The 26,640-nt window shown below is 45.4% G+C and overlaps 1 protein-coding gene across 3 annotated transcripts in view; it reads right to left on the minus strand.

Moving 5' to 3' along the window:
- Positions 1–5,041: 5,041 nt before the first annotated feature.
- TRPM4 (transient receptor potential cation channel subfamily M member 4) overlaps positions 5,042–26,640 on the minus strand; it is a 41,844-nt gene continuing 20,245 nt past the window's right edge. For all 3 annotated transcript variants that reach the window (XM_041743661.1, XM_041743660.1, XM_041743659.1), the window contains 13 exons: positions 23,565–23,694; positions 23,214–23,359; positions 21,850–21,962; positions 21,396–21,473; positions 16,999–17,430; positions 11,851–11,983; positions 11,540–11,714; positions 11,087–11,264; positions 6,482–6,675; positions 6,111–6,243; positions 5,849–5,921; positions 5,659–5,764; positions 5,042–5,416 (listed from right to left, as the gene is read on the minus strand). In XM_041743661.1, coding sequence (XP_041599595.1) covers positions 5,412–5,416; positions 5,659–5,764; positions 5,849–5,921; positions 6,111–6,243; positions 6,482–6,675; positions 11,087–11,264; positions 11,540–11,714; positions 11,851–11,983; positions 16,999–17,430; positions 21,396–21,473; positions 21,850–21,962; positions 23,214–23,359; positions 23,565–23,694 — 1,896 coding nt within the window. In that variant the 3' untranslated portion in view covers positions 5,042–5,411. The remainder of the gene's footprint in view (positions 5,417–5,658; positions 5,765–5,848; positions 5,922–6,110; positions 6,244–6,481; positions 6,676–11,086; positions 11,265–11,539; positions 11,715–11,850; positions 11,984–16,998; positions 17,431–21,395; positions 21,474–21,849; positions 21,963–23,213; positions 23,360–23,564; positions 23,695–26,640) is intronic.

The following is a 26,640-nucleotide window of genomic DNA, read 5'->3' on the forward strand; positions in this document are numbered from 1 at the left end:
TGCAGCAATAAGTATTACTCAATCTAGAAAGTGTGTTAACCCTTAAATCGAGCTTGGTTTGGTGACCAAACTAAATGTCTCATAATTATCTCACTACTCCTACCAAGAGGGGAGTGTGCCTCGGACAGCACCTAGCAGGTAGGTCCTCTCTAGCCATCATGCTTAATTCCTACTTGGCGTAGAGTTGATCACCCACTTGCGCATTGGGAGTAGGTTACTTGGTTTCTATGGGGTCAGGACCAAGGAGTCTTAGAGAACTTAGCACTGTCTGTGTGAATAGGTAACACCACCCTGCGTCTTCAAACATCAAATGGAGTTAAGGCAACTCAGGAGGTGGAGGCACCTTCTAAATGCCACACTTCTTAGTGGCCTTCTGGGCAACTCCCCATATCCAAAGATCAGGACCATGAGGTTCAATGCCAGTTCCCATCACCACCCCACTCTGTTTCCAAATCACCTCTCAAATATCTCTGCCTGCCCATTCATACCTTTTATTTACCTCAGAGGTCTCTAAGCATTCCTTATCACACTCCCTTATCAGTGACAATTCTTTGAGAAAATATTCCCAACATATGTAGAAAATCTACTTGTGAACTAATGTCGTTCTATAGATTTAATATTGGAAAGCTTAATTTGTTTTGCTTATTTCAGTTAAAAAAGTAAATATAAGTAGAAATTCTAAATTTTTCATCCTGTATCCCCAGTGTAACAGTTTCTACAACCCAATCTGGAGAGCCCTAAAAAGGGCAGAGGCAGAAACTCACAGGGCTTTCCCACCTCCTTGCTTCCTGCCTCCACCTTGCTCTCCAGGGACCCTGGGTCTGGGATGACATGGCTCAGGAAACGAGCTGCAGGGAGAAGGCCTGGCCCCCCTCCCATCCTCACCCTCACTTCTGTGTCTCTTCCCCCTCACAGAGTCAGGATGGGCCACTACAAACTGGGTATGCCAAGAGTCTGGTGGGGTCAGCTAAAAACCAGTGGAGATGATACATCTTAAATCACATAGGGCACTAGCTCCAAGGTCACTTTGTGTGTGTGTGAGGTTGGGGGATGGGGAGTCCTGGCAGGGAGGACCCTGTCTCAGGTGCCATAAGAAGCCCCCATGCTTTTGTTAACACTTAGGCAAGGCAACAGACAGACCCTTTCCTGGGCTCCTTCGTCCACCTCTTCTTCCAGGGAGTGGATACTGCAGGAGGCTCTGAGGAGAGACAGAACTGCTCTGAGAGCAAATAACCACTCAGGGACCAAGGTGGAAACAGAATTGAGGTCTTCTGGTTCCTAGTCTGGGATCCTTTGCTTTTTCATTTCCGTACCAAGGTATCCATTTCTTGACCCCTGAGGTCAGGATCTTGGCATGTCCTATGTTCCCCGATCTAAGTTGCTTCCACAACCTTATGGTGTGGGGGCGGAAGCAAGGACATTTGATGTGACCTATGTGTAGGGAGGTTGGTGGTTTTGGTGAATGTGGAGTGGAAGACTCTAGCCCCCCTGCAATGAGGTCTTGCAGCATGGTGAGGGGTTTTGTTGTTAGCTTTGATATGGTTGGCCATCACATTGGCTTAATTAAGCCACATGGGTAGTATCAGCAAGTATTGCAGCTTAGACAGGAGTCAGCAAACTTTTCCTTTAAAGGACCAGATAGTAAATATTTTTGGCTTTGCAGGACATATGGTCTCTATTGTATATTCTTTGTTATTTTTTTTTCTTTTTTTGTTATTTGTTTTCTTTATAGCTCTTTAAAGATGTAAAAATAATTCTTAGTTCAAGGGCCAGAATATCCCACAGGCCATAATTTGGCAACCCCTGATCTAGGGCCATCTCAGGCCAACAAGAAAATCCTGGTGGCTAAAGCAGAATTTTGTTTGAACTCCCTAGTTGGCCCACTTTGGGTGAGGCTGCCACCCAAGAGAGTGTAAACTCCAGGCAGTCCAGGAGAAAGAAAGAAAAATGACCCAAGAATGACCAGGGGCCAGAATCCTTCATTTTCAAAACAAGTTTTTGTAACTCCCTCACCCCTTTGGCCTCAGTCATTATCCAGGAGGCCTGGAAGAGATGAAGCCTCTCTGGGATACCCACATTCAATGACCAAACCACATGCCTAAGATGTGTGGACCATGACATGAGAAAGGTAGTCAGAAATATATTCCGAATGGATTTTTAAGGGAACTGTTCCGACAATCAGTAATACCAGATGGAGAGTAGGGGAAATGGAGTCCCATCCAATACCTTAACTATAAACTTCGATCTGTCTTTCAGGGTTGGCTTTGGGGTTGGGTGGCTGCCGCACAACAGTGGATACAAGCCTTTAACTTAGCCCACCCAGCAGCGAACGAGGCCCAGGCGCTAATGGGAACCTTTGTAAATTGAGGGCCCCATGGAGCCAGTGGCTTTGCTTCAGGTGGTGGAGGGGTAGTTCCTGCCAGTGAGGTTACTGCCAACAGTACCAGCGTCGCTGTGCTTTTGAATATATCATTTATATTTAACCATTTCAAACCTTGCTGGTTGTCAAGTTCAACTTGACTTAGCCCAAAATGAAAACGTAAGGCTAGAGAATCAGGAGGCCTCCATGGGTGGGGCCTCCTCTTTCAAGAACTTAACAGCAAATTAATAGCTGCCTTTTCTTAAAAGGTGTGTTCATGGCGGTTGTGTCAGCAGGTGGCGCTGTTGTACTGAGAAATGGCCTCCCTGGGGCCGTGCGACAGCCCTGAAGTCTCTAAAACTGTGATTTCCCCTTTCTTTTTGGGATTCTGTCGTTTCTGTCTCCTGGAGATGACCACACATGCCCCAGTGTCTGGACAGGAGAACCCCCTGACACTTATGGGACAGTCACAGTATGGACATGCAAAACGGCAATTATACCTTTAATAGTAGAAGCCAAAACAGCCCGTTGAGTTGGCCCTAGGCCCCCTACCCAACGGGGTCACTTGGGCTTCCTTTTCCCCACTGTGTGCTTTATCAGTTGAATTCAGGTACGTTTTCCTACTTGGAGAACACAGAGCAAGGAGTCTAACATATGTGAGTCATGACGCATCAGCTGCAGCAAAATTTCCCACCTGTGAGATATACAAGAGCCATAAAGGCTGATCCTTATTGGATCTACTTCCTTTATAGTTAGAAGCTTCAGGACAACCATTTGTCTTTTCTAAACTCTGAGATGTCTATTTGAGCCCAGGTAGTCCTCAGATGATGACTTGGGCAGCAGGGCCTTCATTTTTGTCTTCATCCAAGGCCCATTCATCCCTAGTTAGATGTGATTGAGTGGAGGTCATTGCTAACACAGCATTCCTTCCCAGGATATACAAATGGCCGACAAGCACAAGAAAAGCAGCTCAATGTCTTCAGTCATTAAGGAAATGTAAATCAAACCCACAGACACACAACTTTACACCCACCAGGATATCGATAACCAAAGAGAATGCAAAGTAACAAGGGTTGGTGTGGATTTAAAGAAACTGAAAACTCCTGCGTCGCTGAGGGGAATATGAAATGTTGCGGCCATTATGAAAATCAGTTTGACAGTTCCTCAAAAAGTTAATCATAGAAATATCAAATTCCATTCTAGGTCTAAACCCAAAAGAACTGAAAATCATGTTCAAATAAAAACGTGTACATGAACGTTCATAGCATTATTCACAATTACAGGAAAGCCACACAAACGTCCATCAACAGATGGATGGATAAAACAAAAGTGATATATGCATACTTCTATTATTCAGCCGCAGGCAGGAATGAAGCTCTGCTTCAACATGGAGAAACCTTGAAAACATTGTGCTAAGTGAAAGAAGTCAAAACACAAGGGACCAGATGTGTGATGATTCCATTTATAGGAAATATCCAGAATAGGGAAATCCATAGAGTTCGAGAGCAGAATGGTGGTGGCCAGGGCTGGGGGAAGAGAAGAATGTGCAGTGAGTTCTTAATGGTACAATGTTTCTGTTTGGAGTGATGAGCATTTCTGGACTGAGATAGTGGTAATCGCTCACAACTTTGTCAAAGTACTAAGTGCTACTGAGTTGCATGCTTCAAACAGATTAAAATGGTAAATTTTGTATTATTTATTTAACCATGATAGAGGAAGAAAAAAAACCAAATTGGAAACAATAAAATAAAATTGCCTCTACTTACAAACAGCATGACTATATCCAGGGAAAATCCCAAAGACTGCAAAAAATTAAACTACAACTAAGAAAGTTTAGCAAAGTCATAGAATATGTCAATAAACAAATCAGCAATATTTCTGTATACTAGCAGTAAGAAATTAGAAATTTTTTAAATGTCAAGCAGTATTGTATTAATATTACCACTGTCATTGATATTACGACTTGGTTTAGGGAGAATTAATTCAGCATCTTCCAGAGAAATCTGGTTGCCACACAACACTTGGCAGTATTTCAAAGCTACTCCGCACCCAAAATGGCAGATAGTTGGAATTCCTCCAATTTGGAGGAAGGATGTTTTGGTTTTGATTTTTGGATGTGATGGCTGTTGGTGGTTTTCCTGCTATTTAACTAATAACTGCTGTCAGTTCAGTCTTGTCATTACCAGTTTACTTTGTTATGGGTTGTTTAGTTAAACTGCATATATAATGATGCATATTTGCCTCAATTCCATGTGCGCGTGGCCTGCAATTTCCCACTAATTAGACTCTTTAAAGACATTTCTGCAGTTATCTACTCAAATTTGCATCATCTGTTCCCCTCTTGCCAAAGCAGATGTACATAGCTCCCAACCACCCCCACTCCAGGAAATAATTTGCTTATTATTACTGAGTTCTTTCTCCACCGGAAAGTAGAAACTAGGGTGGGGGGGTTGCAGACAGTTGGGGTTTCTGTCCCACTGAAGTGAGAACCATCAAAATAGTGCACACAAGAGATGCTGGGCCTGAGTGAGACAGGCAGCGTGGGCCGGGGAGTGGGGAACAGACCTGGAGATTATCTCAAATACGGCAACAAACGGATCAATGACCCCATACCTAGCCCCAGCCCCCATCTCAAAAAGATCTGGGTCTACCATTTCCCCAAGAATCAAGCATTGGACTCCATTCCTCTCAAATGGCTTTATTTCCCCAGTGTGGGGAGCTGCAAGTGGGATCTGTGATCCCTATATCCGGGGACTCGGCAGCCTTCTCCCGCCCAGCGGGCTGTGGCAAGGCCCTCAGAAGGGCAAATCCGGCTCCAGAGGCTGATCCTCCCAGAGTGGGGATTGGTTACCGGAGGGGAGGGGATGGGCCTATAAGTGGTTCGCATGGACGACACTCCCTGAGGTGGTCCTGACAGCGGCCCAGGTGTCCTCCATGAGCATGGGGCCCATGTGAAAGACAAGGCCACGAGGTGCAAGGGCCAAGGACCTGCAAGGACTTTGGGAGCAAAATCTCCCTATGGGGGCTACTCCGTGAAGACCGCCAGCAGGGCTCAGTCTAGGGGGAAGAGAGAAGAGAGAACAAGTGGTGGGGATGAAGAGAATAGAAAAAATGGAAGACCTGCAGAAAGGAGAAGGAAGCATGAAAAGCCCAAAGAAAACGGAGCCAGTGACCCAGGGACAATGGAAGTGTGGCAAAAGAGAGAAAAGCACTCAGAAATAGAGGAACAGAGGGCCCAGAACTTAGGGTGGTGGTGACAGAGGCCAGGGAGAGACAGAGGTGGACCCCACAATACTGACCTTTGGGCCCAGACGGGGCTGGAGGCGGCGGGCCCCCTGGGGGCAGCAGCGCTGAGCGGCTCAGGGCGTCGGCCACCCAGCCTAGGACCTGGCTACAGTGCTGGACCTGGGGAGCAGGGGGGGGCGTTAAGGACAGGAGACCGGAACCCCACCGGGCCACACTGCCCCAGCCCAGTCTGGGAGTCCTCACCTCCTGCTCCAGCCCTTTCAGACGCTGCTCATACTCGCGGATCTGTCTCAACTGCTTCAGGGCTGTGTCCACCCTGCAACCCACCGCAACCGGCAACGGGGCGTCAGGCCCGGTCCAGACCTGTTGGCCCCGCCCCCTTCGGAAGCCCCGTCCCCCGGAGGCCCACCTTCCTCCCCAGCACCCCGGGGCCCCTCCCCACTCAGGCTCCAACAGGATCCGCTCCAGGCCGGAAGCCCCGCCCCCAGCCAGGCCCCGCCCTCACTTTTGCGAGGTGCGCTTCAGGCGTTCGGAGTCGCTCTCCCGCTTGTCCCGCACGCGCGCCAGCAGGAAATTCTCCTTCTGCACCGATTCCCAGGTCAGCAACCTCCGCTCTGCTTCCTTCGAGAGGTAGACCCCTGGCGGGCAGGGTCAGGACAGAGTCAAAGGTCGCCCCTCCTCCACTCAGCCTCCCCACGAAAAGCCCGCGCCTCGAGCCCTCCCTGGCCACGCCCCTTTGCTTCACACCCGCCCCCCGACCGCCTAACCGCTGCCCACTGGTGCTCCTGCACATCACCCCCAGCCTGTCCATCCTTTTCTTTCTGCCCACGGCCAGTCCCCTGTGCTTTTCCCTTTTGCATCAAACCCCGCTCTCACGAAAATGTTCGAAGACAGGGGAGGGCGGCAAGCGGGACCGGCGCCTGCGTATTTGCCGGATGAGGAGGCGCACGTGCGAGATGATGATAAGGGGCGGGGCGAGTGCAGGCCGAGAGTGAAATTCCCGGATGAGGCTGTAGCGCTGTGCCTTCCAGTAGAGGTCACTGTTTCCCTGTACTTTGCCGAAGGTGTAGCTGCGTGGAGAAGTCAAGGATCATCAGAGGTCATCGAGGGCAGATCAAGGTTAGATATTAAACAACACGTTTGAAGTCTAAGGCAGCAGGCAGAGGTCAGAATCAATAAAGTCAACAGTATTACAGGTATTAGGTATTACAGGTATATATTACATATAACATACACTTAGAGGCTGGGTTAGGAAGATAGTCAGGTGTCAGAGGTCAAGTTGGGGATGGTGTCACCAATTAGGGTGAAGGTTGTAGACAGATTCAAAAATCAGCTGAACACAAATGGCTAAAATCAGAAATGAAAATGGAGACATTACTACCAATTTTACAGAAATAAAAGGGATTATAAAAGAACACCATCACAATTGTATGCCAACAAATTAGATAACCTAAATGAAATAAATGGACAAATTCCTAGAAACACACAAATTACCTGACTCAAGAAGATACAGAAAATCTCAAAAGACCTATAACAAGCAAAGAGATTGAATCACTCATCAAAGATGTCCCAACAACAAAACGCCCAGGTCCAGATGTTTTTGCTGGGGAATTCTATGAAATATTAAAAAACAAAACAAAACAAAAAACACCAATCCTTCTCAAATTCTCAAAAAAAAAAAAAAAAACTCAAAAAACTGAAGAAGAGAGTACAGTTCCTGACTCATTCTATGAAGCCAGCAGCATTCCCAACCCAGATAAAGATATCACAAGGAAACAAAATTACAGACCAATATTTTTTATGAATATACCTACAAATATCCTCAACAAAATACTAACAAACCTAATTCAGCAGCATATTAAAAGGATTATACACCATGATCAAGTGGGATTTATCCCAATACTGCAAAGATGATTTAACATACAAAAATCAATATAATACATCACCTTAATAGAAGAAAGGGAAAAAACCCACATGATCATCTCACATGATCAGATCAAGTGACAGAGACACAGAAGAGATTTGACAAAGTACAACATCCTTTCATGGCAAATTTTTTTTTTAACTCAGAAAAATAAGATTAAAAGGAAAATTCCTCTACATGGTAATGAGTACTTATGAAAAACCTACAGCCAACATCATACTCAATGAAGAAAGATTGAAATCTTCTTGATAAAATAAGGAACATGACAAGGATGCCCACTCTCACTCACCACAGCTACTCCTCATCGTACTGAAAGTTATAGCCAGAGCAATTAAACCAGAAAAATAAATTAAAGGCATCCAAATTGGAAAGGAAGATGTAAAACTATTTCCATTCACAAATGACATGATCCTATATATCAAAAATCTCAGAGAATCACAAGAAAGCTACTAGAGCTAATAGGCAAATTCAGCAAAGTTACAGGGTAGAAGATCACCAACTAAACATCAGCTGTGTTTCTATATACTTGCAATGAACAATCCAAAAAGGAAATTAAGGAAGCAATTTCATTTACAATAGAATCTAAAAGTATAAAGCACCTGAGAATAAATTTAACCAAGGTGGAAGACTTTCACACTGAAAATTACAAAACAATACTGAAAGAAATTTAAAACAGCACCTAAGGGATGCTTGGGTGGCTCAGGAGTTGAGTGCCTCCCTTCAGCCCTGGGCGTGATCCTGGAGTCCCGGGATCGAGTCCAACATCGGGATCCCTGCATGGAGCCTGCTTCTCTCTCTGCCTGTGTCTCTGCCTCTGTCTCTGTGTCTCACATGAATAAATAAATAAAATCTTTTTAAAAATAAATAAAATAGCACCTAAATAAGTGGAAAGACAACATGCGTTCATGAGTACAAAGATTTGATATTTGATATCACAAAACTACCCAAAGCAATCTACAAATTCAACATAATTCTTATCAAAATTCCAACAGCCTTTTTTGCAGAAAAGTAAAAGCCAATCCTCAAATTCATATGTGATTGCAAGAGGCTCTGAATAGTTAAAGCAACCTTGAAAAAGAACAAAGTTGGAAGATTCACACTTCCTAATTTGAAAATTTGCTACAAAATCAAAACTGTGTGGTACTGGCATATGATAGACATATCGACCAATGGAATAGAAATGAGTCCAGAAACAAACCTATATATCTATGAGTATTTTGGGTTATACTGTGTCCCCTTTCCACTACATGAGATATGTTGATATCCTAATGTCTAGATCTAAGAACGTGACTTATTTGGAAGTGGAGTCTTTACAAAGGTAAGTTAAAATGAGGTCATTAGGTCTGGTCCCTAATCTAACATGGCTGGTGTTCTTATGAAAAGGGGAAATTTGGACACAGACATGCACACAGAGAGAACATCATAGGAAGATGAGAGATGAAAGATTGCAGTGCTACATCTATAAGCCAAAGACTGCCAGCAATCTACCAGAAGGTCGGAGAAAAGCAGTGAACAGACGCTCCTTCACAGCCCTTAGAAGGAACCAACCTTATCCATACCTTGATTTTGAACTTACAGCATCCAGAACTGTTGTGGAAAGTTTTCTTGTTATTTAAAACCACTCAATTGTTGGTACTTTGTTAGAGAAGCCCCAGGAAATTAATACAATGTCCAACTGATTTTTAACAAGGGTGACAAGTCCATTCAAATGGGGCAAAAATATTATCTTAAATGCAAAGACCTGGAACAAATGGATTTCCACATGCAAAAAGAATGAAGTTGGGCCCCTACCTCACACCATATACAAAAGTAAGTCAAGGGACACCTGGGTCGCTCAGGGGTTTAATGCCTGCCTTCAGACCAGAGTGTGATCCTAGAGTCCCGAGATCGAGTCCCACATCAGGCTCCCTGCATGGAGCCTGCTTCTCTCTCTGCCTATGTCTCTGCCTCTCTCTCTCTCTGTCTCATGAATAAATAAATAAAATCGTTTTAAAAATTAAGTCAAAACAGTCAACAACTTGAATGTAAGAGCTAAAACTAAAATAATAATAATTAATTTTAAAAAATAAATTTTAAAAAAAGAGCTAAAACTATAAAACACAGGAGTAAATCTTTATGACCTTGAATTTGGTGATGGGTCCTTAGATATAACACCAATACTACAAATATTTAAAAATTTAAAACTTTTGTGCGTCAAAGGAGATTTTCAAGAACAGGAAAAGATAACCAACAGAATGGGAGAAAATATTTGCAAATCATATATCTGATAGGAGTTTAATATCCAAAATATATAAAGAACTGCTATAACAAAGAGACAAACAACCCAGTTTAAAGACAGGCAAAAGACCTGAATAAACATTTCTCCAAAGATGTGCAAATGGCCAATAAACACATGGAAAGATGCTCAATACCATTAGTCATTAGGGAAATGCAAATCAAAACCACAATGAAATACCAGTTCATACTCCCTAACTAGAATGGCTACAATTTTTTGAAAAGGAAAAAAAAAACAACTCTTGGAAAAGGCTGTTGAGAAATTGGAACTCTCATACATAGTTAACAAGAACAGGAAATGGTGTGGCTACTGTAGAAAAGAGTTTGGTTTCAAAAGGCTAAACAGAATTATTGCAGCATACCCAGCTTCTACTTTAGACGTAAATCCAGAAGAAATCAAAACAGAGACCCAAGCAGGTACATGAGACCTAATGTTCATTGCAGCATTAGTCACAAAAGCCAAGGGATGGGAAATGACCTGAGTTTCCATGAACATGGATGTGATTGGCTGATACAATGGAATATTATTCAGCCATAAAAAATAGAGCACAGTCCATACTACAACACGAGTGAACACTGAAAACATTATGCTAGGTGAAATAAGCCAGACAGAAAATTTTAAATATTGTATGATTCCACTTCTATGAATCCTCTAGACGGCAAATTCCTAAAGATAGCAAGTAAATTCAAGGTTATCAGGAGCTGGGGATAGTGGAGAATGGGAAGTTAGTGCTTGCTTAATGGATACACACTGTGTTTGTAGTGATAAAAATTTTTGGAAATACATAGTGGTAATGGTTGTAAAACATCATGAACTTAACATCTTTGAATCTGTACACTTAAAAATGGCAAATTTTATGTTCTATATATTTTGCCACAATAAAATTTTTTGTAATGTTGAGCCTGGGCTCGGGGAGAAGATCGGAGTCCACAGTCCAGGTCAGGAGCAGAGTCTGAATTCTGGGACTAAAGAAAGAATTGATTAGGCTGGGATAAAGAATCATTATGGTGGGGATCCCTGGGTGGCTCAGCAGTTTAGCGCCTGCCTTCAGCCCAGGGTGTGATCCTGAAGTCCAGGGATCGAGTCCCACATTGGGTTCCCTGCCTGGAGCCTGCTTCTCCCTCTGCCTGTGTCTCTGCCTCTCTCTTTTTGTGAGTCTCTCATGAATAAATAAATAAAATGCTCAAAAAAAAAAAAAAAAAGAATCATTATGGGGTCAAGATGGGATGGAGAGTCAGCTGGGGTCAAGGGTCATGCTGGGTGAGGTGGGATCAGGCCTCACCTGAACATGGCGATGAGCAAATTGAGCAGCAGGATGTTGGCCACGAGCAGGAAAATGATGAGGAGGAGAACCACCAGCCAGTTGGCATAGAGCGAGATACACGAGCCTGCCAGGACCCCCGCCGGGCGTGCCCAGAAGCCCTGCTCTGCCGAGCAGTTGGCATGCTCCATGAGGGCCACTGTAAAGGGAGACACTCAGAGATGGGGCCAGGAAGGCAGAGACCCAAAGAGAGGGAGACAATCCCAGGGAGAGAGCGAGGGTCGGAAACCTAAAGAGACAGAGGAGGGGCAGAGACCCAGGGGCAGGGGACGGAGACTTGGAGAGGTGGACATAGGCCCACAGAGATGAAAGGGAGCAGGGGTACTCAGAGACACAGAGACTTAAAAGGGAGGGGTACAGAGACCCAGGGACGAGGGCTCCAAGCGAGGGCCTCAAGCCCTCATCCCTCCATACCATCCATGTCCTCCTGGGGGATCTGCCCAAAGATCTGCAGGTAGGGCCGGTAGAAGACGCGGCGCAGGACATTCGGGAGGTCACGATCCCGGGGCCTAAGGAGCCCCTCGGTGGCCACCCCGTAGGCAACCAGCCACACGCCGAGGAAGAAGAGGAAGAAGAACACGTCCTTCATCTGTGGGGGAGGAAGAGGTGACCGGGCCTGGCCCCGCCCCACCTGGCAAAGCCCCGCCTCCACCCTGCCTGGACACGCACCTCCCCGCCCCGCCCCTTTCCCCTCTGGCCCCGCCCACCCGGGCCCGCCCCCTCACCATCTTGTTCACGATGACGATCTTGGGCCCCAGCTGTTTGTTGACTGTGAAGATGTGCAGCAGTCGTAGCGTGAAGACCATGAAGTCGAGGCAGAGGACGGTGCGGCCCAGGTCAAACAGGCCAGGGGTCAGCCTGGGGTGCGGGGAGATGCGGTAGGGTCATTCAGGGGACACAAGGTGCAAAGGAAAACCCAGGTCTTCCCAACACCAGGCTTGGGGTGACCCTGGAGGGGCCACAGCCAGGACACTCCGATTCACCCAGGGTTTACTCCGATTTCACAACGTCAGGCTGAGCTGCGCAAGGCGCTGGCACCCATTTAAAAATGGCTGCATAAATCACAGCCTTGGCAAAAATTTGGCAGGGTCCTGTAACAATCAGAGTTGGAAAAACTGCTAGAATATTTCTCCAACCTATAAAAGGCAAATATAGAAGAGTTCCAGCAAATGATTAAGCAGAAGACAAATGACGTTACAGGAGAGTGGATAAAGAGAACACACATTCAAAAAAAAAAAAAAAAAAGAGAACACACATTCACAGAGGAAGGTGAAATGGCCAATAACATCAGCAATTCCTATGGAGAAAATAAAAATATACCCCATCACCTACTTGAACTCTGAACAGATTAAAAACCTAAAGTAAAAGGCAAAGGACACTAGGTGGTTCGTTAAGCCTCCACCCTTGATTTTTGGCTCAGGTCATGATCTCAGGGTCGTGAGATCAAGTCCCCCACATCAGGCTCTGGTGCAGAGTGTGGCACCTGCTTAAGATTCTCTCTCCCCTCCAAATAAATAAATAAATAAATAAAAAGATTCTCCCTCCTACTGCCCCTCCCTTTTATCTTTATAAAAATAAAAGTACTTAAAAAAAAAACCTAGAGTAAAGAGCAAAACATTAAAATATGAAGAAAATATAGAAGAATTTCTTCATGAGCTTGATAGGATATCACAAAACAAAAGCCTTCTAGAAGTAATATGTATAAAATCACAATTTAGGAAAAGACTGATGAATTTACTCTGAAATATAAAACTTCCATGCATCTAAAGGTAACATAAATATGATAAATGGAAAAAGGCAAAAATATCTGCCAAAAGTGCATGGCCTAAATTGGATCACAAGGGAACCTGAGACAAACTCAGATGGAGGCAAATCCTACAAAATAACTGGCCTGGACTGTTCAAAAGTATGAAGATCATAAAAGCCAAACGAGGATCGCAGAACCAGACTGGCTCCTGGGACAGAAGAAGGATACCAGTGGGACAATCAGTGAAATATGAGTAAGATCTGGTTTGAATAATGAAAGATGTTGCCATCTGGGGATCTGGGTGAAAGGTGTTGGAGGAATGCTTTGTGGTGTTTTTGCCACATTTTTTTAATAAGTCTTAGGTTATTTCAGGGTGCAAACTTAAAAAATAAAAGAATGTTTAACATAACACACAAAAGTAAAAAGACAAGCTGCAGACAGGAGTTATTTAGAACAAAACCACCAAGAGTTACGGGCACCTGGCTGGTTCAGTTGGCAGAGCATGTGATTCCTGATCTTGGGGTTGTGAGTTCAAGCCCCATGTTGGGTGTAGACATAACTTAAAAATAACATATTGGGGTGCCTGGGTGGCTCAGTTGTTTAAACATCTGCCTTCAGCTCAGGTCATGATCCCAGAGTCCTGGGATCAAGCCCCACCCCCTGCTTATGCTCTCTCTCAAATAAATAAATAAAGATATTTTTTAAATAAATAAATAAAAATAAAATCTTAAAAAAACAAAAACACCAAGGCTTAGAAGAGCACCTACCCATACACATATACAAGAGATCAACAAACAACATAAACGAGCGTGTATTTTCTAAAATGGCAGCGAGGCTATGAAAAGACATTGACGAAAGTACAAGTGGCCATTTGCTATGAACAGATGCCCAAGCTAACTAGTAGTCAGGGACACATAAATTTTAAAAAGAGAAGTCATTTTTACCCATCAGAATAGGAAACAAAAGAATCTAAAGGTTAAATTGAGAACTACAAGGTTTTAAAGATTGAAAATACCTGGTATTGTCAGGCATGTCCTCAAGGGACTCCCTCTTACCCTGAAAATGGGTGTGTATGCAGGTGAAGCTATTTTACAAGGAAATCTATCCACGTCAAGAATCTATGTACCCGGGAAGCCGGGGTGGCTCAGCGGTTTAGCGCTGCCTTCAGCCCAGGGCCTGATCCTAGAGACCCATGATTGAGTCCCACGTCAGGCTCCCTGCATGGAGCCTGCTTCTCCCTCTGCCTGTGTCTCTGCCTCTCTCTCTCTGTCTCTCATGAATAAATAAATAAAATTAAAAAAAAAAAAAAAACTAGAAACAACCGAAATGCCCATCTGAAAGGGGCTGGGGCAAATTAAAATGACTTATCCATTCAGTTCTGGAGATCATCAGGAATTTCTCCCTTATAAACAGAGCACTTCAGATATTTTTTTTATGCAATAAAAATATGCAATAATTCTTCCCTCGCCTAGAAAACAGTGAGCTTCACAAAATGTCTAAAATATCACCAGTATTCCTAAAGCACATGGCCCTTTCATCTCAAAAGATACTTTAATCAAAATACAAGAGAGAAACAGAAGCATAGTGTCCTGCAAAACTCTCTTATTTTGCTATTGGAATAAATTATTCATGCTGAATTACTCTGTAGTATTTCGAACACAGCAAAGAGGAAGCAAGCCTCTCTGTGTCAACGGAGAAGGGTTCGGAGTCACTGCTGTCAACAACCCAGATTATAAACCGGGTGTCAGGACCCTTCAGTCCTTGGAAATAGTCACTAGGTTGTGTCCACAAAGCTTTTTGTCTGCTCTCCTCAAAAGGAGGGTATCCTAATTGCTTTTTTCACTAGAAAAAGAAAAGAAACCTTATTAGCCAATATCTGATTATAACTTCATGTTACCTTGAGTAGAAAATGAGACTTTGTGGTCAGACTTTTGGCTTAATTTCTACCTCTTGAGGTTTTAGAATTTTTGTCTCACGGCCTTATGAAAAGAACTCATTCATTCCTCACATTGTGGTGAGGAGAAGTCTGTCTTGTCTGATCTGTAGCCAATGACGGCAGAAACCCCTTCTTCTGGAATCTGGTGCCACATTTTCAACGACTAGGGTCTATTTGCAAATACTGACATGGAAAGCATGTCAGGATGTCTTAAAAAGGAAAGAGAAAAGGTTGCAGAAGAATATATGAAATAGAATGCCATTGGTTTATAAAAGTATGTGCATCTGTCCATGTAAAAGCATAGAAAGAAAAAAAAAAAAAGCATAGAAAGAACAAGTGGAGCATGCACCAAACTCGGAGACACAGAGAAGAGAGCAGTTTTGGAAAGACTTGGCTCCTGTTGTATGGCCTTCATTTGTTTAATCGTGTTCACTGCAGACACATTTCTGCATGTCTTTGGTAATAGGCTGTGTTTCAAAGATAAGCTTATGGGAGATGCGATGGATGTGTCTTGAGGAGTTTAGAACCTTGGGTGAGGAGAATGACCACACAAGCCATGCTGAGAGCTCTGTTTGGGAGGGACCCAGAGTCTGGCAAGGGTAAGGAAGACTTCCAGAGACGAGGCAGCAAAGCAGAGGCCTACAGGAAGTGTAGGCGTTGGCTTGGCCAAGGAGAAGACAGAAAAGTGTTTCAAGAAGGGGAACAGCACATGCCAAGACGCAAAGACAAGACAATCTGTCCCCAAGCATGTTTTGAGGCACCCTTTGCCCTCTCTCTGGGAGCCACACACTATGATCTGGAAGGCATGGAAAAAATGAACTAACATGACATAGCCACAACAGAAAATGTTTGAGGTGAATTCCTGACAATTTTTAAAAAAACATAAATTAACTAAGAGATAAGAAGAAACAGGCAACAAACATTCAAGCTTCCCTGGTAAGGCATGAATCTGTAGGGGTGCCTGGCTGGCTCAGTCCTAAGGGGCATGGGACTCTTGGTCTTGGATAATCGGAGTTTGAGCCCCACGTTGGGTGTAGAGATGACTTAAAAAATTTTTTTTAATCTTTAAAAAAAAAAAAGTGAGTCTATCAAATTTGACCCAGGAAGAGTGGGCACAAATGACATAAAAGCCACCAAGTAATATTGACAAACACAGACCTAGATTTTGGCAAAATTTGATACAGACAACACCAATGATGAGCCAAATACTTGTTGCACAACTTAACCCAAATAATAATTCATAAAGTCAAAATAATTTCAGAAACTGAAAATGAAAATGGCTAAAAGGAGTGTAACTGCCCTGCATATAACTGATCAAGGAAGTTTGCAGAACCTGTAACACACTTCCCTGATAAGAGTTCATCGGTAGGGCCACCTGGGTGGCTCAGTGGTTGAGTGTCTGCCTTCTGCTCTGTGGTGATCCCAGGGTCCTGGGATCAAGTCCCTCATCAGACTCCCCGCAGGGAGCCTACTTCTCCCTCTGCCTATTTCTCTGCCTCTGTGTGTGTGTGTGTCTCCCATGAATAAATAAATAAAATCTTTTAAAAAAAGAGAGAGACAGAGAGCTCATGGGTACAGGTAAGATTCTCATTTCACTGTTAAAATTACACAGATTCAAAGTATTTAGGATGGAGGTCAGAGCCCCTGTCACTGTGAGGTAGGAGTTGCAAGCTGCTCTGATGGGCTAGAGTCTGGATGAAGAAAAGAGAAAGAGATGGGCTGGCCAGCACCAAGCAGCACCCCCAGTACCAGGCCTGGGGTGCACTGGGCAGCCCCGGGAAGCAGGCAGGGCAGATCTGGGAATAGAAAGACCCTTGTGGGGGGATGGGCTGGAGGAAAGAGGGGAGTCCAGGAGGCTGGGGTGAGAGGGCAGGTTGGGGAGGCAGAGGGGAGGGAGAGGGGGCGCCCCTGCCTGGCCTGGTGCCTGGGGGAGGACTGCACTCAGCAGTAGGGCCAAGACCAAGGACCAGAGAGCAGCCCGCCAACCTGTAGATCTAGAGAAACAGCAGCCAGGGCAGTGAGGTCCCAGCTCTAATCCCTAATCCCATCCCACTGTCCCTAAAACCAGATGCCCAGGGGCGAGCAACCCATTAGGGCCATCCTGATGTGGTGCTTTTGATCAAGAAGGAAGAATCACAGGGGGCTGGAGCCCAGCAGGGAGGATCGGAGGCAGGTGGCGGGGACACTCACCGGCAGCCCACGCCCAGGAGGAAGCAGGTGAGGGCCACCAGGTCGCACTGGTTCCAGGTGTCTGAGAGGTAGAGGCTGAGGCGGCGGCGCAGCGGGGTGTGCCGGGGGCTAGGCCCGGGCCCCCGGGTGGTCAGGCTGCCCCAGCCGCCACCCAGACCCTGCCGGAACTCCTCGCAGAGCAGCGTGAAGGCCCAGAAGTAAAGCAGCAGCTCCAGGGTGCCAGGCGCCTTGGGCTGGAAGTCCATGAGTAGCACATGGGCGAAAAGCAGCAGGAAGAGGAGGTAGCTGACCACGTTGCCCATGAAAGCGGTCACTGGCGCCCCCCAGAACTGAGGCCAGCGGCGTAGGCGCGGGGGGCACCTCCTGCAGCAGCCCCTGGGCCTGCGCTGCCCCAGCACCCGCACGGCCGTCTTCTCAGGGGGCTCCGTCGGCCTAGGGGTGAGATGGAGGGAAAGAGAAGGGCTCAGCCTGACCTCTGAGCCCCTGGTCACCATCATCAAACCTCTCACCTTTCACATCTGACCTCTAACCTTGCCTGACCTGAAACCAAGTCCCTGTCTGCCATCTCCTTGACTTTTGATCCCTGTACCTGACCTCTGACCTCTGAAATCTACCGTGAAGCCTGCTGACCTTCCATCTCTGACCTTCTCCACCATCTGACCTCTGGCCCCTGTGATGACCTCTGACCCTGGTCTGACTCCAAATCCCTCTTCTTTCATCTTTATAACCTCTGACATATGTCTGACCTCAGACCATCTATATCTGACCTCTGATCCCCTCACTCTCATGACCTCGGTTCCCCAGGGTTGACAGCCCTGTACCTGAATATTAACCTCTGACCCACAAATTCTCATGTCAGATTGTCTAGCCCAGTGTTTCCGGTATCTGACCTTGGACCATACAGCCATGTGTGGCTTCTGAATTCTGACCTTGCTCCACTCCTATCTCTGACCATTCTCGTCCCAGTTCTGACCCTCTGTCCCAATTTTATCCTGACGCTTCATTCTGACTTCAAATCAGAAATGCCAAAATGAATAATACAAATAATAATAAACCCAACAAGCTAACAGGAAAGATAAACTGCTCTGGTGAGGCATCTTCTTTTTATACACCAAGCAGGAGGATAATAACCCCAAAGCAGAAACAACCCAAATGTCCATCAACTGATCCATGGTCTATCCATACAACAGAATATTATTTAATGCTAAAAAGGAATGGAGAACATTATGAGTGGAGAATGTGAGATTACGTTACGAATGGAGAATGTAGGATGAGTGCTACAACATGGAGAAATCTTGAAAACATGATGCTAAGTTAATGAAGCCAATCTTAGAAGACCACATAGTGTATGACTTCATTCGTACAAAACATCAGGAATAGGGACACCTGGGTGGCTCAGCAGCTGGGCGTCTGCCTTTGGCTCAGGGCGTGATCCCACAGTCCTGGGATCAAGTCCCACATCAGGCTCCCCGCAGGGAGCCTGCTTCTCCCTCTGCCTGTGTCTCTGCCTGTGTGTGTGTGTGTGTGTGTGTGTGTGTGTGTGTGTGTGTGTCTCATGAATAAATAAGTAAAATCTTTTAAAAAAAATGTCAGGAATAGGGAAATTCATTGAGGAAGAAACCCAATTATTGGCTGTGAAGGGTTGGGGGGAGAGTGGAGTAAGGAGTGATTGTTAAAGGGGTACAGTTTCTTCCTGTGGTGACAAAAACGTTTTAAGATTGACTGTGGTGACGACTGCACAATTCTGTGAATATACTAAAAACTAATTATAACACCTTAGATGGCTGAGTTGATCGATATGTGGATTTTATCTCAGTAAAGTGGTTCTCAAGAAAAGGAAAGGATTAGGGATCCCTGGGTGGCTCAGCGGTTGAGAGCCTGCCTTCGGCCGAGGGCGTGATCCCGGAGTCCTGGGATCGAGTCCCACATCGGGCTCCCTGCATGGAGCCTGCTTCTCCCTCTGCCTGTGTCTCTGCCTCTCTCTCTCTCTCTGTCTCTCATGAATAAATAAATGAAATCTTAAAAAAAAAAAAAAAAAAAAAAAGGAAAGAATTATAAAAGTGAAAGAAAAGTGAGATGCAGAGAGGACAGAAATTTCCCTAAAGTTAAGGGAAAACAGACCCGGTATTTTGCATTTCTCCTTCTGTGGGGTCCTGGGAACAAGAACATGTGGTCAGAATGCTCCCCGCCATTTCTATCTTGAATCAGGCACCACCAGGCCACACAGATTCCTGGACTCATCCCAAGCCTCCTTGGGGGAGCATCAAGGAATCCATCCTTTTACAAAGCTCGCCATGGAGGTGATTCTCCATAGTGGCTAAGAGCACAGCTTCAGGAACAAGAAGATCTGGGTTCAAACCCCAGTTCTACATACTTAGCAATCACATGATCTGAGTAGTGCCTTGGTGATTTCATCTGTGAAACGGGGATAATAATACACGCTATTGCATAGGGTTGTTGAGAAAATTAAATAAATTGATTTTTTTTTTAAGATTTTATTTATCTATTCATAGAGACACACAGAGAGAGGCAGAGACACAGGCAGAGGGAGAAGCAGGCTCCACGCAGGGAGCCCGACATGGGACTCGATCCCAGGTCCTTAGGATCACACCCCAGGCTGCAGGCGGCACTAAACTGCTGCACTACCGGGGCTGCCCAATAAACTGATTTTAAAAAGGATTTAGTATACTGGCTACCCTCTGTAAGTGGCTATTGTCACCTTCCTTCATCACTGTCATGGTGCTAAAGTTGGGAACTCACTAGGCAAGGACATCGTTACTGATCCTGACACTGGGGACTTCTCTCCAACCTTTTCCAGTGGTTTCATGTTTTTTTCTTAGTTTTCTCTTCTATCTTGACAAATACACTGTATTCATTGTGCATTGTCTCAGAAAAATAAGTCTGCATAGATATATTTCTATTTGACTGCTCCTTGAGGTATGTAGTAGGTTTTACAGACATCTGGCTTCTGATCATGTTTCTAACAGTTACCAGAAACATTTTTTCTTCTGGGATATTGGGGGCCGGGATTCCTCCCTTTTCTCACCTAAGTGGCTAAAGTAGAAATGGAAGGTAGAAAGATAAACATAAATGTGTGAGTCTTCCTCTCTTCTTCTATTACCAGAGACTTAGATCCTGATACCTACACACTATTCAACAAAATAAATGAGAAATGCATCAATAACAGCAGTGGCAATAATAAACTCCACTGCTTGACTATTACTATGTGCTGGACACTATGATGCATTTTACACCTTATCTCTGCAAGTCCCCCCAACTGCCCCATCAGGCACTGGGGCACACTGTATTACTCTGCACCAAATATTTTGGTTCCCTCTTACTGGGAGGATCAAGAGTTAAGGAATTACCATATGCCTCACGCTTGCCAAGGAAATATAGGCACAAGTGACATGTGTCTCTCTTCCACGTGGAGGCTTTAAGAGCCAGTACCTGATTCATCATTTCTCCTTTTCCTCTGCTATGAGACCAGCAACATCTCAGCTAGGAGGGGCTCACTCATTCCAAAGTGGAATCCATACTGGAGCCGAGACACAGAGAGCCCAAAAATGGAGCATGAGAAGTAAGGCTTCGTTGTTGACAGTCACTGAGCATGTAAGATGTTTTCTTTTCTTTTTTTTTTTTTAAGATTTATTTACCTATTTGAGACACAGAGAGAGCAAATGCACAGTGGGAGAGGCAGAGGGAGAGGGAGAGAGAATCGCAAGCAGACTCTATGCAGAGCCTGATGCTGCACTCGATCTCATAACCTTGAGGTCACGACTTGAGCTGAAACCAAGAGTCAGGAGCTCATCTGACTGCACCACCCAGGCACCCCTAGATGTAGCACTGCCCAACCTAACCTGCCACAGGCACAACCTTCAATGCATATTCGTTTTATAGAAAAGAAAACTGAGGCTCGAGGTGAAGTCATTTCTAAGGTCAAAGTTAAGATTTGAACCCAGATCTGTTCGACTCACACCCAAGTCCCTCAGCACCTCCACTCTGTGGCATTATCAGAAGTCTGATAGACTATTTGCTTAGGTCCGGGTACCTCAGCATAGAGATTAAGAGCAAAGGTCCTGGAATCAGAAAAAAAAAGATGAAAGATCCCTAAATGGGCCAAATCCACCTGATTCCTTTTGCAAGATGGAAGATTCCACTTCAAGATGGAAGTATGTATAGCATAAAGTAAACTGGTTTCCAGGGAGGACCTCCTCAGTGGCAGAACCAAAACCTAAGCCTCAAGCCTGGGGCTGCTTCCTCGGGATCTTCAGTGGCTTCACGAAGCCATCACCCCCTGAAACTCCACTTCTTCCCTCTGGCTTTGTTCCCAGCACCTGGTGTTTATGAAGCTGCCTCGGATGCCCTACCTCACAGGGTGCTGGGGCTTCACTCACCCAACAGGGCCTTCTCCATTGATGCCCCGATCCTCGTCAAATTCCAGGTCCTTCTGGATGGACTCCTCTTCTGACTTCCTGGCATGAAGGAAAGCACAGAGTGAAGAACAGGAGCAGGGGCGAGGGGAAGAATTCTCCAAAGAGAGACCCAAACTTCCTCATCCAGAAACATGGCAGGGAGACAGTGAGGTGCTTTCCAGTCACCCCAAAAGAAATCTTCCCCCACAGCCATGGCCAGAGGGCAGAGGAATGCTCCCCAAAGACACTGCAGAGACACCCCCGCCCTCTACTGCTGCAAAGCTCACCTCCCAGACATGCCCCCAGCCTGGAGGACAGAAAGAGAGCAAATAGGGAGGGGAAGCACTGGAAAGACCAAGTAGGAAGGCAGCCCAAAGTGAGCAGGAAGGAGAAACTGAGCATCCCCCTCCTGCCCATCTAACCCAAGGGAACTGACCTGAAGGTGATGAGGTTGGTGTAGATGAGTGGGGGGCAAAAGAAGGTGAGAACCAAGGCCCAGATGGGAGTGGTGCTGTCCATCTCCCCCCACCACTTCTGTGTCAGCAGAGACTGTGGGGTGTGACGAGGATTAGGAGCCTGAATCGCCCCACAGCCCTCTCTAAAGACCCCAGGTAAAAACTGGGCCACAGTAGGGGCACACAGAGCAAGTGCCCAATATGCCAACTGTAACTATTGGGGGTGGGGGGCAGGGGGTCAAAGGTGAGGATGACCTGTCCCAGGTTTTAGCTGGTATAGTTAAACAGCCAACATTTTTTTTTTTTTTTTAAACAGCCAACATTTATGAACACAACGTGCCAGATCCCGAGCTAAGCACTTCACACAGATCAGCCCATTTAATCCCCACCACACCCCCAGGACAGGGAAGAATGTTTTCTCCTTTTTCACAGATGGGGCAGCAGGAGGTTAAGGAAGAGGCCCAAGCTGGAATCCATGAGTTGAACCACCATTCAAAGCAATGGACTCTGGGTAATTACTTGAAATGCCAGCCAAACCATTCTGACACGTGAAGATGGGACTTCCTTTTGGGGTAAGCAGATTTCCTGTACTGAGGGTGGTACTCTCTGAGCACCTGTCAGATTTTTATTTTTTTATTTTTTTAATCAAGCTTTACACCCCAAGGTGGGGCTTGAACTCATGACCCTGCAATTAAGAGTCATGTGCTGTAACCGACTGAGCCAGCCAGGTGCCACACCCTTGTCAGATTTACACTAAGGATATTGAGAAAAGTTTTCAGATGTCAGGATGGACACTATGGGAGAGACTGTGGGGCAAGCAGGGCTTCCCCAAGGAGAGGATTTCCTCTGGGAAGGGTGGGATTACTAAACCAGAGTTAGTCTATGCCCCAAACATGAGGTAATTGTTCAGTGAGGTCATTGTAATTGTTGACATCTGGAACTGAGGACCTTTGAAGGAAATGGAAAGGACTTCCTATGGATGATGCAGGCCTTCCTATGGATGACGCAGGACTTCCTTTGGGAGAAGTGGTATTTCCTGTGGGAGTTGGGAGCAATTCCTGTGTGACAGATGGGACTTCCTGACAGGAATTTCTGTTTAGGAATAGAACTTTTCAGGAGGGTGGGCTTTGCTGTGGGAAGGTTGGCTTCCTTGTGGGAGGGGGTGGGGCTCCTTAGGGGAAAGGTAGCCCTTCTGGGAGAGAATTTCTGGATCTCCAGTGGTCTCCGAGGGGGGAGGGGAAGCTGATTAAGACCATTCACTGCCCACAATGGCAGGGGCTTATTCTCCATACTTCCCAAAGTCCAGGTGGGAACTCTGTGGGATGTTGGCACCTCAGATGCTCACCTGTACCCCATCCTGGGCAAAGAAGGCACGAGCATCAGCCTGCATGGCAAGCTGGAGGCAGGTGGCATCCCCCCAGAGTGGGCAGCGTCGGAGTAGCAGGCGGGCAGCCCGTTCCTCGCTGCTGCGGTAGCACTCACCGAAAAGGTCTGGGGACAGGAGATTTATGTGAGAGAAAAGAAAGGGAGTGAGGAAAAAAAAAAAGAAAAAGAAAGGGAGTGAGGAGATGGTGTGAGGGGAAAGATGAGGAGGGGAAGGTAAAGGCACAGGGTTTCGGGAGGAAGAGTGGGGAGATGCACAACCCCCTGCCTGGCAGCTCCTGTCCCCACCCCCACGCACCCATGCCTTACGCACCAACGCCCAGACCCTCAAACTTGGCCGCCAGGTCCTTCCTCCGTGCTGCCTCCTCAGCTTCAGACTCCAGGCGTGCCAGCACTCGGAGCAGCATACAGGCCCCAAGAGCTGAGGCCACAGCATTGGAGCCCTGGAGAGACAGAGACAGAATCACGGATAGAGTTTAGAGTGAAGTTCACAGGGGGGCGGGGGAAGGAGGAGAGGTGGGGGTCAAGGCAAAGGGACAGAGGGACAGAACCAGAAGTCATAAGTTAACCAGGTTCATTAGAAGTCAAGGATGAGGCAATGTGTGTAGATGAATCTGGAAGAAGCTGGTCATCAGGTGAAAAGTGTCAAAAGTCAGATAGTTCAGGGACCAAGGGCTGGGACAGAGTTAGAATGACATCAGAGGCTACAGACAGGTCAAGAAGCAGCAGGAGATGTCCCCTAAAATGGCAGAGTAGAGAATTTCAAAATTCTGTCTCTCCATAAAAGCAACAGATAAGCTGGCAAAAACTGTCAGAGTCAACTTTCCCAGAATTCCAGAACTGAATATAAAACTTACAATGAACAGGAGAAAGCTCAAGGAAGAAAGAAAACACCAAGTTTCAGTAAAAGAGCATCATGACATTTTAACTCCCACTGTCAACTTCCCAGCTCAAGGGCAGCCTGGAAGGCGACAGCCCGGAAGGTGACAGCCCGCATTCCTGGTGCAAACTGTTGGTCCCCAAGGGGGCAATTCAGATATCACTCTTTTTTTCTTTTAAGATTTTTTTTTTATTCATAGAGACAGAAAGAGAGAGGCAGAGACACCGGCAAAGGGAGAAGCAGGCACCATGCAGAGAGCCTGACATCGATCCAGGGTCTCCAGGATCACGCCCTAGGCTGCAGGTGGCGCTAAACTGATGCACCACTGGGGCTGCCCTCAGATATCACTCTTAAATAATTGTGGTTCTATGTGTGGACTTAGCTGTCCTTGAAGGAACAGCTCAAGGGCTTGCCTTTGTCTCACTGTTCTTGGGGTTTCCTCCAAGCAGAAATGGCTTCCCAGGTGGTGGGAAAGCATATAAAGCATTTAAGGGCAAGCTGTATTAGCCTCAGCTGCCCAAAGCAAAGAATAACAGTCAAGTCAAGCAAAAACTGGACAGGAGAGGGAAGTGGCTGGGGAAGGAGATATTCCAAGGAATAAGGGGCTTGAAAAACTCCTATGTCTATTAGGGAAACTAGAAGGCTACACGCATGACCAATGCTGGGTGTACACTCAGAAAACACCAGAGGAAAATCCTAAGCTTTCACATCTTGCTGACCTTTTGCCTCAGTAAAAGCAGGAAGTGAAGGCTAAGGCAAACTGTAAACAGCCTGCCTAAGTATTGAAATAAAGCCCCAAGATAGAGCCAATCTGCAAACCAAAGCATTTTGCTCCCCCTCCCTCCCAGCCTGGGCATTTAAGGAATTCTCTGATGAGTCAGAGAATGAGCTAACAGAACAGGGACTTTAGTGGCCACACATGACAAGGAATACAGACCTCACATGAATAGCTTAGAAAAATCACTAAACAAACACCATTACCAATAATCTGCAACAAGCAACAACCCTGAAGGAAGGGAGTAAGCTGGTTTCTAGAGTTGCCACATTATAATACTCAAAATGTCCAGTTTTCAACGAAAAACTATGAGGCATGAGAAAAAACAGGAAAGTATGGCACATTTCCAGGAAGAAAAAGAAAGAAAAGAAAAGAAAAAAAGATTAATAGGAACTATTTCTGTGGAAGCTCAGATATTGGACTTACTACACAAAAACTTTAAATAGATTGCTTTAAATATGCTCAAAAATCTAAAGGAAATTGTGGACAAAAATGAAAGAAAGCCAGAAGGATGTCTTACCAAACAAAGAATAAAAATAAAGAGACAGAAATTATCAAAAAGGAATCAAGTAGAAATTCTGGGGTTTGGGACACCTGGGTGGCTCAGCAGTTGAGCATCTGCCTTCAGCTCAGGGTGTGATCCCAGAGTCATGGATCGAGTCCCACATTGGGCTCCCTGTATGGAGCCTGCTTCTCCCTCTGCCTATGTCTCTGCCTCTCTCTCTCTGTCTCTCATGAATAAATAAATAAAATCTTTTTTTTTTTAATAAATTAAATCTTCAAAAAAAAAAATTCTGGGGCTAAAAAGTGAAATGAAAAATTCACTAGAAGGCTCAACAGCAGTTTTGAGGAGGCAGAAGAAAGAATGCATGAACTTGAAGACAGATCAATTGAGATTATCCAGTTTGGGGTGCAGAAAGAACTAAGAATAGGGATGCCTGGATGGCTCAGTCAGTTAAGCATCTGCCTTCAGCTCAGGTCATGATCTCAGGAATCCTGAGATCAAGACCCACATTGGGTCCCTACTCAGCAGGGAGCCTGCTTCTTCCTCTGCCCCTCACCCTACTTATGCTCTCTCACTCTTGCTCTTGCTCTTTCTCAATCTACGGGGTACTATCAACCATACCAATTTATGCATAATGGGAGTCCCAAAGGGAGAAGACAGTGAGAAAGGGCTAGAAAAAATATTTTGAGATATAAAGAATATTTCAAGATATATATAAAGAATATTTTCAGTTTGGGGAACTGAAACTCCCTAAATTTTGATGAAAGATGTGAATCTACATACCCAACAGCAAAGAAATCGAAGCAAGATAAGTTCAAAGAGACTCACATTGAATAATATTATAATCAGGAGCACCTGGGTGGCTCAGTCAGTTAAGCATCTGCCTTCGGCTCAGGACATGATCTTGGGGTCCTATAATCAAGCCCTGCTTCAGGGGCCTGCTTCTCCCTCTCCTCCCTGCTCATTCTGTCTCTCACTATCTCTCTCTCTCTCTCAAATAAATAAATAAAATCTTTTAAAAATATATCATAATCAAATTGTTGAAAGGCAAAAACAAAGAGAATCTCAAAATCAGCAAAAGAGAAGTGACTCTTCATTCATAAGGAATCTCAATAAGATTAACACATAGGATTAAATAATTATAATGTGTATAATTATAAAACTATAAAACCCTCAGAAGATAACATAGGGATAAAACTTGATGACCTTGGATTTGGCAACAGTTACTT

This window comes from Vulpes lagopus, chromosome 2, assembly GCF_018345385.1.
Source record: "Vulpes lagopus strain Blue_001 chromosome 2, ASM1834538v1, whole genome shotgun sequence".
Taxonomy (NCBI): domain Eukaryota; kingdom Metazoa; phylum Chordata; class Mammalia; order Carnivora; family Canidae; genus Vulpes; species Vulpes lagopus.